Here is a 17,908-nt window from a genome sequence, read left to right on the forward strand (position 1 = left end):
AGATTCAATGGCAGTGAACTTCATGGCTTCCATGGCAATTACAAACTTTAACACTAATTATTGTGGCTTCAACTCACTCATTTTAGACAAAAGAATGACTGAAGTAGCTGCAGAAAAGAAGATTAAAGGGAAACAAGATCTTCAAATATCTGAAGATATTTGTTGTTAAGCAGTGTAGCAAATATCTTTTTGTTGCTCCAAAGGACATTGTACTCTTTAGAATTGGTATGTCAAGTTTATCTACGGTACTTCGGACAATGGCAAATGATAAGACACAGTCTTGCCTAATTATCCAAGAGGAGTTCAAACCTGCTGCTCCTGATGAAGTGGACAGAGCAGTGACTTCAGCCCCCTGTATTTTAGATCCCAGCCCCTACTGGTTGATTAAACTTCAGGTCAGTGGGGTCTCCCTGGCATTTAGGCCAGGTAAGTAGGTGAGCTGTTGAAGATGCAGCTTTTTGTTTGGGTGGATGTTGTTTAATCAGGTCATCATTGTTTATGTAGGCTTACGTGGTTTCAATCTTTCACAGTAACTGCTATGAGATAGGAGTCTCTATAAACCATTGAAATCATTGGTATTCAACTGCTTTGAAACTCATCGAATTTATACAGAATTTATACAAAAACTCATTGAATTTATACAAAATATTCAATGCATTTTGATAAAAAATTTGTCCCGGTACTCATCATTTGTTTGGTACTCAATGCACAAGCTAGAGTTTATCGTTAGCTGCTTTATGACTCACTATATTATTCCTTATGGGAAAAATGTGGTACTCATCGTTTTTGGTACTCATCGTGCCTCCTGGAACCAATTAATGATGACTACCAAACTACCAGTATAAATGCAGTTGTTGTAATTTGACTCTGCTTATCAAAAATAATATTAAAATTTTATTAATTTATTCTGTGATCCTTTTAATAATGTTGGCATGGCGCATAAACATTTTATTTATTTTTATCCTACATAGAATAATATAATACATGCAATAAATAAAATACATGTAATTACCATAAATTCTGAAGAAACCATAATTTGTCTATATTGTTTCAACAGCATTAATAAACATATGAGCAACAAAATGTTCTTGTTATTTCAATCAGAATAATATAATTTCTTAGTTACAATTACTTTTTCCTAAATCTTACTGCTAACATATTTTCTATGTTAATTTTACATCATACTGCTTTTATACAAGAGACATTTCTCCCATGACAGCCATCTTATAGTACAGCTTCCTTTGTGTGTTATTAGATGAATGTCACAAAATATTTTGTGAGCATTTTTCTAAGTCAGTGGCCTCCGACCTTTCCAGCTTTGCAGACTAAGGGGGGGGAAGAGGGGATGATTTCGCATAAACAGTAGTTGAGAGCACGGGTGCACGCAGCTCCATTTTTGTGAGTGGCAGGCAAATGAATCTCTGTGCATGCTCACCTGCCCGCTGTGCCCACAAGCGGAACTGTGTGCATGTTCGCTTGCCTCTTCCATGGCTCGGTTCTGAACAGGCCATGGTGTGGGGGTTGGGGACCCCTGTTCTAAGTGATGCCCTGGGAAAATAGTCAAAACATTGTGCACCTACATCACTGTCTTAAACAAATAGAAATCGTTCAGTTTTACAATTGTGTTTTGGCTTTTCGGTCTGTCACCTACTTAGAACAGCAAAGACAGAAAGTAAAATATGATTATTGAGTGGCACTCAGCATGCAGGCAGATCAGAATGCAGGCAGCAGAGCGGTAATTATTAGCTTTCAGTACCCATTAGTTTCAAATGTAGATTAATTTTTCTTTGGGGAACATTTCCTATGCCTTTTGGTTAAACAAAACCACTATAGGGTATGATTGACAAGGTGCATAATTCTTTAGCATTTTTGTCAAATGTGTATAAATCAAAGGTGCCAAGTACCCTTGATGGCATTTTGTTTCTCTTAATTGTGCGCTGGAATGTTGCTAGGAAACATGCAATCACTGCTAAACCACTTTTCTGCTGACTTCAAACCAGTTTGTGGTTTTTTAATGGCAGACTAAGGGGAACCAAAAGATATCTGTCCTCTTCTACCCTCCTTTTTTTAAATTACTGGCTGCTGATGCATCTGTGTGCTGATTGTGGTGAGGGATTATTTAAGTATGATACTGGTCTTTCAGCTAGCCAAAGAGGTAAATAGGACTAGGAATCAAATTGCTTGAATATATATAATTTAAATTAGTTTTGAAGAGCAGTTTTATTTATTTCAATTCCCGAGAAATAGCCAAATAGGTTTGTTTGTGGAGAATGGATATTTAGGTGTTATGTGATTTCTCTAAATGAAACTGAGCTGATATTCTTTGAAATTGGACATGAAATATCATTTAAATTCACCCCTGACCCCTGTCTAGATTCTAGGTATACTTTTGGCAATGAAGGTTAATTAAACAAAGAGAAGAAATTGCCATTACTGTTACCTAGGCAGAATACATTGGCGAATTCTTTTCTTTTCTTTTTCTTTTTTTAGCTAATTATGCCAGTCTAGTCAGGTTTAAGCACGGCTTTGGGACAATTACATCTTTTGTTATTTAGTGACAAACCACTAAAAACGGATTGGTAGCTATTCAGGATTTAGTATCATTCATGATGTGATGGATTCCTGCATAAAGCAGGTGGTTGAATTAGATGACCTATAACAGTGTTTCTCAAAATGTAGTCTGAGCACCTCTGAGGGTGCCCTGAAATTAAAATTATTTGAAAGTTTATGATGAAAAGTAATATATTATTGAAACCCTTTAAAACAATTGTGAGAAATTGTAGTGGCAGCTAGTGCAATCCATTTTAATTTTTAATATTGTAAATCTTATAAATATGGTCCACGTAACAAAAGCTATAATTTTTAAAAGTGGGAAGCGATCCTGAGAGAAAAAAGATTAAGAAATTCTGATGTACCAGGTCCCTTCCAACTTACACATTGTACCATAATTTGCTGTGTATGCTTTTAGAGAAGCTTTATGTGCAGTTTAAGGAACTTTGAAAAGAGAAAAGGCTTATAGTGTCCAAATTAATATAAACAGAACCAGGCATCTTTATTCATTCTTAAATTCACATAACCCCGATGGGGTGAGATTGTAAGTGGGTAGGGATAAAGAGATAGTTGCCTGCATCAACTGCTGGCTCATGTAGCCTGATTCGAAAGTTTGCTGTAAATATAATGTGCTTGTGGTTTTCTTTGAAACCAGTGGCGCCAGAAATCGGCTGCAGGGTTTTCCTTTTTTTTTCTTTAAAATGTTTTATATTTTATTACATTATTAGATTTTTTTCTTTAAAAAATGCTATTGTTCCATATTTGGATCATTAAAGGCTTTTAGGGCATGCACGCCTACACGCTTATAAGAAATATGGACGTCACCAGGACCTCAAACTATGTATTTTTTTCTGTATCTTTACTTTAATGTCATTTTTGACTCTCTGCCCAGGTTTGGATTATTAGGTTTTCCCCTTTGCTAGAACAGAAATTAATCTACTTTTTTTCCCTCTGAATGCACAAAGAAGCCTTCTTTTCAGTTATAGTGAATTAAAGTTTTACTGTAAGTAGCATAACTATATTCTTCTCCTCCTCTCTATTTTCTTAGGAGTAGGAATAGTCTGTTTATTTTTATGAATGCTTCAGTTGTAAAAAGGTGCTGTGTCTAATTATGAATTATTATGTTACATTTTGAGCTAATTTTCTTATTTTGTAAAAAAGGTCCTTTGACATTTTAGTCCCTTGTGCATGATGATTTTTAAACATATAGTCTGGTTGAAAAATACAGATCAGTCATCTTTTTCTTGAATGCATAACTTTCTGTCCTGTCCAGGTAGAACATGAAATGAATGGAAGGTGCAAGTTTTACCTTGTTATATTGGCAGAGAAATAAATCAAAACGGGGAATGTAACATATACAAAACAGTTTAACTAAGTAGAATATAAGCACATGACCTTAAATATAAAACAGCTACTTAATTTGCAGGAATTGACAAAATAATTAAAACTGCTAAAAAGCAAAATCAGAGACTGGTGATCTATCTAGAGCTGTGCTTAGGAATTCCAAAAAAATACCTTTTTCCTCATAGTGAGAGCAGCACCATATTTAGAAGACACCAAGTTGAAGATAATTGCTCTAAATTATAGAAATGAATCATGTAACTAGGCAAATGTACGTTTACTTAATTTCTTTGTTTTATAGCTTCTTTCTGTATTTTCTTCAGAAAGGGTGTGAGTGCATATTCACAATTAAAGTCTGGAATAATTACATTAACTGAAAGTGAATTTTCCTATGAAGCATTATAATATGAAAATATAATGTGTAAGAAACAATTATGAGAAACATGTTTATGTCTATAACTAAAGCTTCCTTAAAGTTTTTAGAAAAACATTATTAAATAACACATACCGTGTTTCCCTGAAAATAAGACCTGATCATATTCTTTTTTTTTTTGCCTCCAAAAGAGGCACCAGGTCTTATTTTCGGGGTGGTGGCATCTTTTCCACTCACCTCCGGCACCGACAGCCCCACCCAGTTGGCCCACTTCTTCTGCGGCCAAAGGAGCAGCTTCATTTTGCAGCCGAGAATGGAGTTTCGGGCTGCATTTTGCAGGCAGAGGCCTTTCTGGAAGGCTATTGCAGCCGAGAACTGAATTATGGATTCAATCCATAGCTCGATTCTTGGCTGCAGAGGTCTTGCAGAACTGAGCTATGGATTGAATCCATAGCTCCGTTCTTGGCTGCAGTGGCCATCCGGAAAGGCCTCTGACTGAGAAATGCAGGCCTGGGGACGCCGCAGAAGAAGTGGGCTGGCGAGGAGAGGCCTGGCTGCAAGGTAAGTAGGTGCGGGGCATGTCCACCCCCCATCCCCAAGCTAGCTTAATTCATATATGTGTTCACCACCTTCCCTTCCACTTTTGTTTTTCCTAGTGAAAATCGCTAGGAGGATGTGAGCATGCACAGGGAAATGAGAGGGAAGAGACTCAACATTTTCTCTTGTACATGTTGAGAAAGCTGTGATTCATCATGTCTTTCTGACTTAAGACACATGAATCATACCAGAATTTTACAACCTAATGGGATTAGCCACCCTCTTTCATCCAATATTATTATCTGGACCTAAACTCAATAAGTGAGAGCCAGTTTGGTCTAGTAGTTATAAGGCACCAGGATAGAAAGCAGGAGACCATGAGTTCAGGTTCCACTTTAGCCATAAAAGCCCACTTTGGGCCAATCCCCCTCTCTCAACACAACTCACCTCACAAGTTTATTGTTGTGAGGAAAATAGGAGGAAAATGTGTTGGATATGTTTGCTGCCTTAAATTATTTATAAAATAATAAAGACGGAATACAAATAAATAAACAGACAAACTCTCAGAAAGTGATATCCTTTGAAAGAACAATACCTTTTTTGGTCAACTTATAAGCACCAAATCCTCCTTGTGGTAATTACTCATTCATACATGACTCACAGAGGCCAGAATGAAGAAACTGACTACTTTTCTATAACCTTCACTCCCAACCCATTTGGTGCTGGGTAATCTTATTATTCCATTCTGGGTCTGCTATAATGATCTAAGAAGGCTGGAGAAATTCAACAGGAATTTGACTTTAGTCATATAAGTTATGCAACAATTGAGACTCTTATCCAGACATTTTGTACATGAGCATAGAATTATCAAATGTCTACTATTTCTTTTTCCCCGAAGTTGAGGCAGTGAAAAGAAAAAAAGTCACAGGTCTCTTAACTTTTTTTGTCTCTGTAAGCACATATGTTGCTATTGCTTAAATTAGAACCACCACTGCAGTTCTATGGTTAATCATAAAGTATTGGAGTATCTTTCTTCCTTCTGTTTTTTTATGACATGCATGGGAAAAAGACAACAATAACAGCAAGACTAAGTATAGGGAAAGAAAAGAAAGGAATAGAAAAAAAAGGCCAGACAGGGAAAGAGTAGAAAAGAAAGACAGTGGGGGAGGAAATAAAGAAGATAAAACTACTTGAAATGTAATTTGTCCTCCATACTATGCCCTCCTCTGCAAAAGACTAATGGGGAGTGGGATCCAGCTGTCCCGTTGCAAGAGAAATTTCCTCACTTTTGCTAGGCATGTCATTGGAAGAAATAATTCCATTCCACAGTTAAGGAAATAGGCTACTGGACACCAATGAATTGCTGAATAACCAATGGTGTCTATAGTAATTGCTAACATTTCATCTTTGAACATTATTGTGCTCACAAAGATTTCATATGCCTTCTTTTCATAAAGGCAAAAAAATAGTTTAGTGGTTGGGTAATGTTGGGTTTAGTGACTGCAATGTAGACAAAAGATTTCCTGATATTTCTTTGCTAAGTGTGGCTGACATCTTTGGATGCAAGGTTATCTCCAGATGACAAAAGTGTCATCTAACTACCAGAACCATGGCGATGATTTTAGGGATGCCATGTCCAAGTGCATTTTCTTCCATTTTTTTCCATGAGAAAATTTGCCATTCATACAGTTCATTATTCCATTGGAAGTAGCATCCATAGAGGGATAACATATCAAAACTGTCATTTGGACCAGACCAAAGACTGAGTGTTTTCAACTTCTCAGTGAAATGGATCTCTGATATATGTATATGTTTGTCCAATATATGATTGCAGGAGAGTTGTCAGGTATTTTGTAACATGATATGTGGGGGAGTTGATGGTGCTAACCATTGGACATAACGGAACCTGTTCCTTATCTATCTTGGGAAGCCCATATAGCTGGGGTGGCAGAGCTTTTCATCCTGTTTATTGAGTAAGAGTGATGAAGTCTTGATAAGATAAATAAGGTTTCCATGGCACTTTTGTTGTGTGATTGCAATTTTTTGGGGTATGTTATTGGAGCTAAGAGATCCTGCATCTTCTTTTGATAGTTTTCAATGTTCATGATGCCAATGGCATTGCAAAATAATTGTCTTTTCTGGAGTCAAGCAATTGCTCCTGTTCCTAAAAACCTTAGGAAATTTTGTATTTCGAGCATGACAAACTCAAAACAGCTGCAGAAGCCATCAAATGATCCAGCCCCAGTGCTATTTTGGGGTTTAATAATCTTTCAACTTTATTGCATGAAGAAATTGGCATCCAGAGGATTGTTCTATTCCGCTGAAAATCCTTGGAAAGTTGATATGTGCAATAAATACATTCAGTGCGATCTCTTTCTATATATAACTCTCAACCCTTCCAGGTCAGGCAGACAGGAAACACAAGTAGATAAACTAAATCTACTTTATTATAAGGCTACATTAACAGAATGTTGCAAATCTGGAAGTATGAACTTGTTGCAGCCACTTTTGACCATCTGATCAATTAGGCCAGTGTTTCTAAGTTTCTTTCTCTGACTGTTAAGCCCTTAGGGAAATCCCCCTTCTCTTGTCTGTTTCCAAATTATCATATTTTTCCCTCATCCCCTAAGATCATCTACATGTTCTATTAAAATAGTCTTTTCTTGAATCACATGTGTATGTATGTATGTATGTATGTATGTATGTATGTATGTATGTATGTATGTATATATGTTACTACTATTTTTCTTTGTGTGCATGAACGAGAGAGAGAGAGAGAGAGAGAGAGAGAGCAAACATGCACATTTGGGGAGTATTTCCTGGTGTCATATATTAGAAAGCTATATAATGGCAGATTTGGGGGGAGGGAAATCATGAAATTGAAACTGAATTATTCACAGTCTACTTCATCTTAACTTTCTCAGTATTTCCTTGCCAGTAGTATTGGTGAAGTATATGTGCAGATCTAAGCAGTGTGGCCTTCTGCAATTGATGTTTGAGAAACATCTAGCACAGTCCTTGGCTGATGTTTGTATGTGCTTCTGTAAATTCTATCTCACCATATTGTTTATGGGAGAGGCACTCTTTGTATGGCTCTTCTGATGAGACCTGTCCAATATAGTTGAAGCTCTGGCCTAGCTCTTTTCTTCTTCAGAGTGCACAAACCCCACAACCATGTCAAGGGGAGGGCTATTATTCCAATATAATCCAGTATCAGCAGTTTTTTAATAGTTGGAATCTGTTGATTCCAAAGCTGTAACAACAACTTATATAATTTGATATTTGTGTCAATTTATGTTATTTCCTTCCATGTAGGTGTAGTTCCATTGAGGACTGCATGTTGAGTGCTATTTGTCAGCCAGTTAAAAATAGGTCTGGTGGTGATACTGTCTATCCCACATTTTTTCTAACTTACTAAGAAGTAAGTTGTGGTCTGCTTTGTCAAATGCCTTACTGAAATACTTATTAATATTGAAATACTTACTGATACATATGGTTCCATTCTCCAGATGTCCCTTAAGTCCCTGCAGAAGTCCCTTAAGACCGGCTCTGCTCCCAAACCTGGAGTTATGGTTCATGTGGAGTCCCTATTGTAGTTGTCTTTAATGTTATTCCTGTTATGTTAGTAGTTTCCCATTTACAGTATATTATTTGCCAGTCCATTTGTGCTCTAATTCAAAATGCTGGTTTTGACCTTTCAAGTCCTTCTCCAGATTCCCTCTTTCCACACACCAAAGTTGGGTGAAGCTAGGTTTCTGTAAGGGAAGAATCTTTTCTGTAGTGATACCCCATTAATAGTGATCACCCATTTCTATAGTGAAACCTCATTCTCCTCAGAAAGGCATGTATATTAGCATAATTTAGGCACCAAATATTCTTTATTGGTTCTGACTTTTAAATTGTATTTTAACTGCAATTTTAATGTATGCTGTTTATGGTTTTGTTGATCACCTGGCTATATCATACTTAAGATGTATGATGTCTTTTTTATGTATTTTATTTTATTTATTGCATATGCTTTGTTATAAACTGCCCAGAGAAATTCAGCTGTTAGGCAGTTTAAAAATTTGAATCAATAAATGTTAAATGTTGTTTTGCTTTGGGATTTTATTTTTATTGATTTTATTTTTATTTTATTAATTTTATTAATATTTATATTTATAATTTACATGGATATTTTATACTATGTGTTTTGTACATTTCTGCTGGCAGAAGTGTAAGGAAAAGAATCAGGTTCTGAAAGCAGAAATGAAGACTTAACATATAAAGAGCATTAAATAGGAAATAAATTGGCTGTGTGTTTCTGTGTGGCAGAATGTTTTGGGTTTTTTTTTGAAAGAATAGGGAATGCCCCTTATGTTTATTTGTAAAGGAGATGAATCAGTAATTTTTGTAATTACAGTTGTAGTGGCATGCAAGAGGTAAGAGTTACATTGAAATAAGGCAAAAATAGTTGGCTTCCAAGTTTAGGCAACTAAAGTAAGTAGCAGATCTCGGAACGCTGCAGAAGAACTACCAAAACTGGAAGAAATTGGTGAAGCAGGATCCGACTTCTTTTCGGAATAGAGAAAACAGAGGTTATGTTTTTGTTTCAGGGTAGAGGAAATGGTGGATGATAAAAGAATGAAAGGGTGGATAAAGGGATGTTAAATGGCGTTCAAAAGTTGGAGTAGGCTCATGAGACAAGTGGATACATGAAATAAGGTAATTTGGTTGTATAGGGGGAGGTGTGTTGGAGAAGATAGTGAAGACAAGAAAAATTAGCTAGAGAAGTCAGAACAAATGGAATCTTTGTTAAATGGGAGGGATAAAACTTCAGCAGAGAAGGGGCACTTTAGCATGGATCAAAGAGAAGAACAATGTTGTTTTATTAGGTTAACAGGAAAAAAGGCACAGATAATATATTTAGAGTTGAAAAGGTTAGCTCTCTCTCTCTCTCTGGTTTATGGAGACATTGTATAGTATCAAATAAGATACAGAACTGAGATGATGAATTGTATTAATCCTTCCAAACACATAATGTTCTATATGAAAGGAAGGAAATTTTACTTGCTTATTTTGCTATGAAAAAAATACAAAAAAATCTTGGCAGTTAAACATTGGTAATTTGCATAACACTGAGTAGTTCTGAAGATTGCAAAAATCAGGATGGAATTGCAAGTTGTTTGATCCTGATGTAAAAAATTAATTCTCTGGTCTTTGTCTTAAAGCAGATCTCACTAAATTAAGCCAGCTAGCTGTTTGAATTCAAAAAGAACTTGCTTAGTGAGAGAATGAGAACATTGTCTATACTGTAGACAATCTTTCACATCAAAGTTTCTTCTGACCAAGATTTAGTGACTCTGAAAACCAAAAGCAGACTTAAAATGGTCACTCTATTTGCCTTGTTCAACCTAAAGTATGGAATTCAACTAAGTCCACCGAGTTAATCCCAGCAATTAAATAGCATAATAGCAATTTTCTAACAAATATTTTACAGTTGAATTACAAAACTTATATTGTTTCATTCATACATGGGTATGGATAAACGTATGTGATAAACCAAGATAAGTTATAAAAAAGCTCAGTTGAACTGATCTTTCCTTTAAACAAGAAATCCCATTCTAGGTACAAAATCAAGGTACTGTAAACAATTTAATTTAAAATCTAGAAAAGAATGTAAATAATTTGTGATGCAAAATATTCTGCTTTGGAGTGATCTAGCTCCAGGATATTCTATTTTTCTGCCATAAGGTTCTTCTTTTTCTTTAAAATGGACTGATACATAACTCGGTACTGATTTTTCTATCTTATCAAGAAGTAGTCTATGGTGTACTTTGTTAAGTGCCTTACTGAAGTCCAAGCATACTATGTCCACAGCATTTTCCTGATACACTAATATATTCAACTTTATCAAAAAAAGGCAAATAAGATTTATCTGGCATGATGTGTTTTTAACAAACCCATGCTGGCTTCTAGTAATTGTTCATTTCTAGGAGCTGATAAATCTACCATTTGTTTGATCTTTTCCAAGATTTTCCCGATATTGATGTCAAGCTGATTAGCCTATAATTTCCTGGAACCATTTTTTTCAGCAAGCAGCTAAAAGTTGTGATGATAGGTGCTTCACGAACCTCTGTGGGGAGAGCATAATAGAATAAAGAGGGCACCAATGAACAAATGTCTTACATGTAATTAACTATAAGATGATACTCTTCAATTTGGTGTTTACATAGCCTAAGGACCTAGCAAGGACTTATTGGACCAATCACTCTCTCTCAATCTAATTTACCTCACAGGACTGAAATTGTGAGGAAAAAAAGGGGAGAGCATTATATATGCCTTCCCGAGCTCCAAGAATAAAGACAGCAATTAAATCTAAAAAATCATATCAAACAATAAAGAGATTAATGGAAAGTTGGTATAAATGTTTCAGCAATTGGAAGTTTCAGATGATGGAAATCTTAATACCCAAAATATTGTAGGAAAATAAAAGTTTTTAGATACAAATTTTAATATGTGCATGTCTATCATCAAAAGTTGTACTTTCAATAAACTTTCTGCAGTGATGCTTTTTTGAAAATTAATCTGCATTTACAAGAGACAGTTGTTGTGGCTTAATATCTTAATTGTGGATTTTGCTGGTTTTTTTCTTTCCCCTTCCCAAAATCAGGAACTCCTTTATTTTATAATAGAGAAGAAGAATGTCTGCATTGTGAGCTGCCTCCTGTTAATTTGCCATTGTGGGGTGAGTTTGCAATAATAGCACCAGGTTAGCTATTGCATGGTGAGGAGGGGACAGTATCTCAACTAAAGGTCAGAAGTAATTAAAAGCTTAGTGTTTTTTCCCCCAAAATGTTATCCAAACATCACCAAGGAACGTGATGTTCAATAAGATCAGGAGCAGATTTATGTGATGCTCAATAAGATCAGAAGCAGATTAAGCCCCTTGACACTTCAGTGAGGGTTTTAAAGTTCTGTTTCATTCTAAATTGGCAACAGTTTTCCATTAATATATTGTCAAATTTAGATGGGCATTCATATCAACATAATTTTTTTAAAAAAAATATCTTATATCCAAACGCTTTGGAATAAGTATATGGGAGATACTTGCCTAGCTCTTCTTTTTGGCTGGATAACAAGTTGAATGAATCTTAGATGTAATTAATGTAATTATAGTCTAGGATGCTGCAGTGCATCCTGTCTTCCAGACCAAGGATATTTTAGATGCTAATTTTCTCCATGTAGAGGAGACCGTTGCCAGCTAGGTAATTTTAGGCTCTCTTTCCCTGTCTCCTTTTAATGGCAGTTATGATTTACTTTGCTCATCTATTATATTTGAAGGTTTTCCTCATGTTTCTACTATGTAGGAACTTGTGTTTTGCTCCCAAGTCTTGGCCTAGTGATACCACATTGTCTTTGGTGATTAAGTCACCTGATAGTTAAAAACATTTCCTCATTGCACCTATTTAAACAGTCACTGTTTTTTAGGGCTATGCTTGCTAGCACTTTACCGATAGCTGGACTAGCTTTTAGACAGAACAGTCTTTAATTTAATGTAAGTTGCTTTTTCTTTATATCTGGGTAGGTAATAATGTTACAGAATGGCTGCCTTGTCTTTGCAATTATTTCCCAAGGCATTTCACAGCATCTACAGTTTGTCAAACCAAAATAAAACAATGGTATAAACACTTTCTATATCTTCTATTTTTACATTTTAATTTATTGCATTATAATTTGCAGCAAAGCTTTATTGCAATTTTATTATACGAATTAAGATCTGCAACGGAAAAGTACTTTTTAATTGTTGATCATGTACTGTAATCCTAAAAAATTCCATTTTATAAATTCTATCATAAAGATTAATTATATTAAAGGCAAACATAATTACAGATTTCATCTCTTATACTATATTTTCCATTCCTCCCTATGAATAGAAGTTACTTTTATCTCTGTGGAATTTAGCGTGCTTTTTATCTGCCATTTCCTATATGGTTGAAAGGAGAAGCAGATATACACAGAACTATAATAAAAAATAATAGAACAATAGCAATAGAACAATAACAATAACAAATAACAACAGAACAATAACAAAATAATATTTTAAATTAAAAAGTCTTGAAAAGGTTTAGTGTCAGAACTGCCATCTCACCCCTGCGCTCTGCAGTTGTTCGGTACCAGTCTGCCATGAACCCTGGGGGAAGGGGAAGAGAGCGCTGGGGGGGGGGAGAAAAGTGAAAGTTAAGAAAGTGAAAGTGCCTTACCCAAGAAGGCCTTCTAAAGTTGCTCCATGATGAAAAGAATGCAGCTGTAAACCGGCCTACAATTAGAGTGGCCGTTTTTAAAACATCTTCTTTGAAATTGATTGGACAATGGGGCACCAGCAATGGGAAGTGCCTAAGTGGGGAAAAGTTTTCACTTGGGATTTTGGCACGTAAATTCAGTTCTGGCTTTGCACTACTGCAGTGGTTCTCAACCTTTTTAATGCCGCGACCCCAACCGGTCGTAAGTCGAGGACTAAACTGGTCGTAAGTCGAGGACTAAACCAGTCGTAAGTCGAGGACTACCCAACCGGTCGTAAGTCAAGGACTTTCCCTGCCCGGGAGCGCCGCGCATGTGTGGTTCCGCCCCCTGCGCCGGCCGAGGCGTAGCTGGCAAGCGGCAGAGACGGAGCAGGCCGACCACCAGCTGGCCCAGCCCAAGGGAGGTAAGGCACCCGCCGAAAAAGGGAAAAAAATGGCGGACAAAAAAATGGCGGACAGCCTTGCTTGGCGACCCCCGTGAAATGGTCAATTGACCCCAAATGGGGTCCCGACCCACAGGTTGAGAACCACTGCACTACTGCATTTCACTTGGCTTTTAGTAAATCATACCTTTCCTCTACCCAGGGGTGTTAAGAATTGTTTTTACTTAGAAGCCTAAGTTGAGGCAAGCTGACATTTATACATGTACAAATAAGTATTTCTGCAAATGTGGGTCAGTTTACTATCAGTATACTAAACTACATTAGTATTTATAAAATTATGATAAATTGGAAAACTGTTTAGTTTTAGTCTCACCTTAGACATGAAAGCCAGCTGGGTAATTTGGGCCAGTTACTCTCTCTTTCTCTCAGCCCAAAACATTTCACAGGGTTGTGGGGAGAAAATAGGAGGCGGAGAAAGAAGTATTAGATATATTTGCTGCCTTGAGTTGTTTATAAAAATAATAAAGGCAGGATTTAAAAAAGGGATTGTAAGTATAAGATATTGCAAGTCCATTAGAATCCTCTGCTGGCATCTCTGAACGTGTTATACTATAGCTGCCACATTCCCAACCTCAAGTGATGTTACAGTTTTGTGGATAATGGGACTTACAATCAGAGAATTCTGAACAAATAGAAGTAATTTTGAAAGCAGTGAAATTCTTTATTTCAAATTCTCCATGTATGCTGTTGCTTATTCTAAATATCACTGTCCACGTCAAGTTTGTACCAAGAAAGATCTGAAAAGGCTAGAAGATGATTCACCATAACGTATTAAATCTCATAAAGCAGATGATCTACAAAGACCATTCCTAATCAGATGAGTGCCCTATACCCAATTGAGAACACCTGGGAATAATTATAGAAAGAAAATAGGATTTCTAAAGTAACCACTCTTATAATCTGACGCAGTATATATGTCCGATTTTCTTTTTGAAATTGTAACATGTCAGTTAACTTCTGGTCCTTCAAAAAGTTTGAAGAGACCATAGTTATGGTGTCACCCCTATACAATCAAAATTCTTAAACAAAGGCTATGTTTATTGATGGTGGTTTAGATGCTAAAGGCTATGTTTTGACAACCATTATTTGTAAAAAAAAATCCACCATTTTGCAGTGCCAACTTTATTTTATGCAGTTTTAACAATATATTTATTGATCTTCAAGATATTCTATGGTTTAGGGATACATGATTTCTACTAATGTATTTTAGTTATATCCTCATACTGATATCCAAGATAATATATAATGGATTCAGGGAGGGGGTTCTTTTATCTGGAAGTTGGGTTCTCTTGCATCTGGTTTATACATTACTATATCTCAAAAAGCATTACTTCCATAGTCAAGACTTCTGTCCCATCTTGGCCATAATGATGAGTTAAAAGAAATTCAGTAGGGTAATACTATTCTTCATTGCTCCAGGGGCCCAATTCTGAGATTAATGCTGGGGGGATAGAGGTGGAAACAGCTACATGTGTATTGATTGAGAACACTTCCATATGATACATTCCCATATTGGAATCAAAATGAAGTGAATCTAAGTGACTGCATTTGTAAAATAAACTCAGTTTAGTTTATAGAACTATTGTGAAAACATGGACTCTTGTACCTTGGCTTCATACAAACTCAATATGGCTCTGCCCATTTTGTAGATGCATATGGTGTTGTAATGCACATGTTATAAAGAATTGGGCTTGCAACATTATGCCATAGTGCTACTTTTGTATTCGATGCCCTCCCCATGGGCACTACTGCCCATGTTGTTGTTTGACACTTCGTCATTTTACAGAGATGCATGACATTTCGTTAAAAGGCTCATGAAAACTGTTGACTTTTGCTTTGCAAGAAAAAGGCTGCTCAAATAGGAACATTTGAAGGATGCAAATTATCCCCCTCTCTATTTTTAAGCATTTTAAAAGGAAATTACTACAGTTGGGTTTAAAAAAGTGTGTTTTAAACTGTTGTCTTCCGAACGTTTAGGATATAAAAAGAAAGGAAAGGAAATTGCTTATATTGAGTTATAGTGCTAGTCAATGTAACTCAATATTGCTTACCATATATTGATTGGTACGTACGTCCGTAGGTAGCTCCGCAGTAGCGGAGACCGAAAATGGGCAGAGGGGAGCCTTGGAGGCCCCCGGAGGTCCGGAGACCCATCCCCTGGTAGATTTCTCCCCGGTGAGTTCCCCGGGACTGGATTTGGGATGCGAGGTGACGCGGGGACGCGGAGCTGACCGGGTAGTTGTTTTGTCGGCCTTCCCGGTCTTTCCGTCCTCGGCGGCTTCGCTGGCGGTTTCCCTCTGGGTGGACCGCTCAGCCTTAGAGGCCTTAGAGGCATCTTTGGCGGACGCGGTGGCCCGGGCGGCCTTTTCTGGGCGGCCCCTGTGGCCTCGGAGGCACCTTTGGCGGCCTCTCTCGGCCTCGGAGACATCTCTCTCGGCCTCGGAGACATCTTTGGCGACCTCGGCGGTCTTTCCAGCGACCCTTTTGGCGGCCCTCTCGGACCTGGTGGCCTCTTCGGCGGCCTCGGCGGCCTCTTTAAGAACTTTGCCAGCGGCCTTGACGGCCCCTCCAACGGCCCCTTCAGCAACCATTTCGGCCCTTTCGGCGGCCTCGGCGGCCTTCGGACGGCTTTTTCAGCAGCCTCGGTGGCCTCGGTGGCCCCTCCAGCGGCCCTTTTGGCGGTCTTTGGGCCTCGGTGGCCGTTCCGGCAGCCGCGATGGCCTTGGCGGCCTGTTTAGCGGCCTCTTCGAGGGCCTTTTCGGCCGTTCCGGTTTCGGCGGCTTTGGTGGCTTCTTCGGCGGCCTTTCGGTGGCTTTGGAGCCTTTCCAGCGGCTTTGGCGACCTCAGCGGCCTTTCCAGCGGCCTCGGCCGGGGGAGGATTTGGGGCCTGGATTTGGACTTGGCCCGCCCCGGCCTAGAGGACCCGACCTGGAGGACTTTAGGACTATCTCTCGAGGTCTGTTTCCTTCTGGCCCTGGTTTAGAAGACCTGAGGACTGCTAATATAACATCTTCCCTTCTGTGCCATGGACTCCCTTTGCCGGACTTATGTACCCTAAGACGGTCCTGCTGGCCCTGCGCGACTCACCCCTCGCGCAGGCCTGGCCCAGTAACATCTCTAGGGCCTACCTCGAGGATGGGGTGTGGAACCCCGAGAGGTGGCATGCAGCGGTTACCAACAAAAAACTATTTAAATTGTTCAANTGCCCGCCGGGTTTTCAGGCATTCCATCAGCCAAGGACCCGGGGTAGGGGCGGGGGGGTAGCGGTCATTATAAGGGAGAGCCTTTGTCCAAGGGAGACCACTGTGCCTCAGATAGACGGCGTGGAGTCCCTCCTTGTGAAGTGGGGGCAAGGGGTGCAAGTGGGCTTGTTGATTATATACCTGGCTCCCTGCTATGTATTAACAGCCCTGCCTGAGCTGGCTGATGTGATAGCCGGGGTGGCGGTTGGGACCCCCAGACTTATGGTCTTGGGGGATTTCAACCTGCCATCAGTGGGTGGGACGTCGGCGGCAGCTCAGGAGTTCTTGGCTTCCATGACGGCCTTGGACTTGACCCAATGAATTCATGCCCCCACTCACACGGGTGGACACACGCTGGATCTAATTTTTGTCTCAGGCCAGTGGCAGAATGATCTGACAATAGGGGAAATAGCTGTTGAGCCCTTGTCATGGTCAGATCATTCTCTCCTAAGGATGGACTTCCGGACCGCTCCCCCTCGCCGCAGGGAGACGGAACCGCCTAGCTGGTTCCGTCCCAGGCGACTGATGGACCCTGAGAGGTTCCTGACGGAGCTTGGGCCATATCCGGAGGATCTGGTCCACGACTCGGCGGAAAATCAGGCGGCGGCTTGGGAGACAACTGCTGCTGCAGCATTGGACCGAGTCGTGCCTTTGCGGCCTCTGACCCGACGTAGATCTCGACTGGCTCCCTGGTTCACCGGGGAGCTGAGAGAGATGAAACGTTGGAAAAGACGCCTAGAGAGCAGTTGGAGGGCCAGCCGAACCGAATCCGATCGAACACAGGTAAGGATACATGTTAGATCCTACCTAGTGGCGATGAGGGTGGCTAGGACTAACTACTATTCCTCACTCATCGCGTCATCAGATAATTGCCCGGCCGCCCTCTTCAGGGTGACCCGCTCCCTCCTTCAACTGAGGGGAGGGGGGGATCCCCTGGAGGAGAGGGCCGAGGATTTTGCTCAATATCTGCATGACAAAGTCGCTCGGATCCGAGAAGGCTTGGACTCCGACTGGTTGGCCCAGGGGGAGGAGACGGAAGCAGGTCTTGAGATGGTTGTATGGGAGGAGTTTGACTCTGTTGCTCCCGAGGACGTGGACAGGGTCTTGGGGAGGCTGAATGCAACCACATGTTTGTTAGAT

At 39.2% G+C, this 17,908-nt stretch overlaps 1 protein-coding gene across 1 annotated transcript in view; it reads left to right on the plus strand.

The window, feature by feature from the left end:
• Window positions 1-257: 257 nt before the first annotated feature.
• ROR2 (receptor tyrosine kinase like orphan receptor 2) overlaps window positions 258-17,908 on the plus strand; it is a 68,026-nt gene continuing 50,375 nt past the window's right edge. The window contains exons 1-2 of the mRNA XM_015822449.1: window positions 258-426; window positions 15,607-16,588. Coding sequence (XP_015677935.1) covers window positions 258-426; window positions 15,607-16,588 — 1,151 coding nt within the window. The remainder of the gene's footprint in view (window positions 427-15,606; window positions 16,589-17,908) is intronic.

The sequence above is a fragment of the Protobothrops mucrosquamatus genome, unplaced genomic scaffold, assembly GCF_001527695.2.
Source record: "Protobothrops mucrosquamatus isolate PMUCROS unplaced genomic scaffold, P.Mucros_1.0 scaffold1573, whole genome shotgun sequence".
In the NCBI taxonomy this organism is placed as follows: domain Eukaryota; kingdom Metazoa; phylum Chordata; class Lepidosauria; order Squamata; family Viperidae; genus Protobothrops; species Protobothrops mucrosquamatus.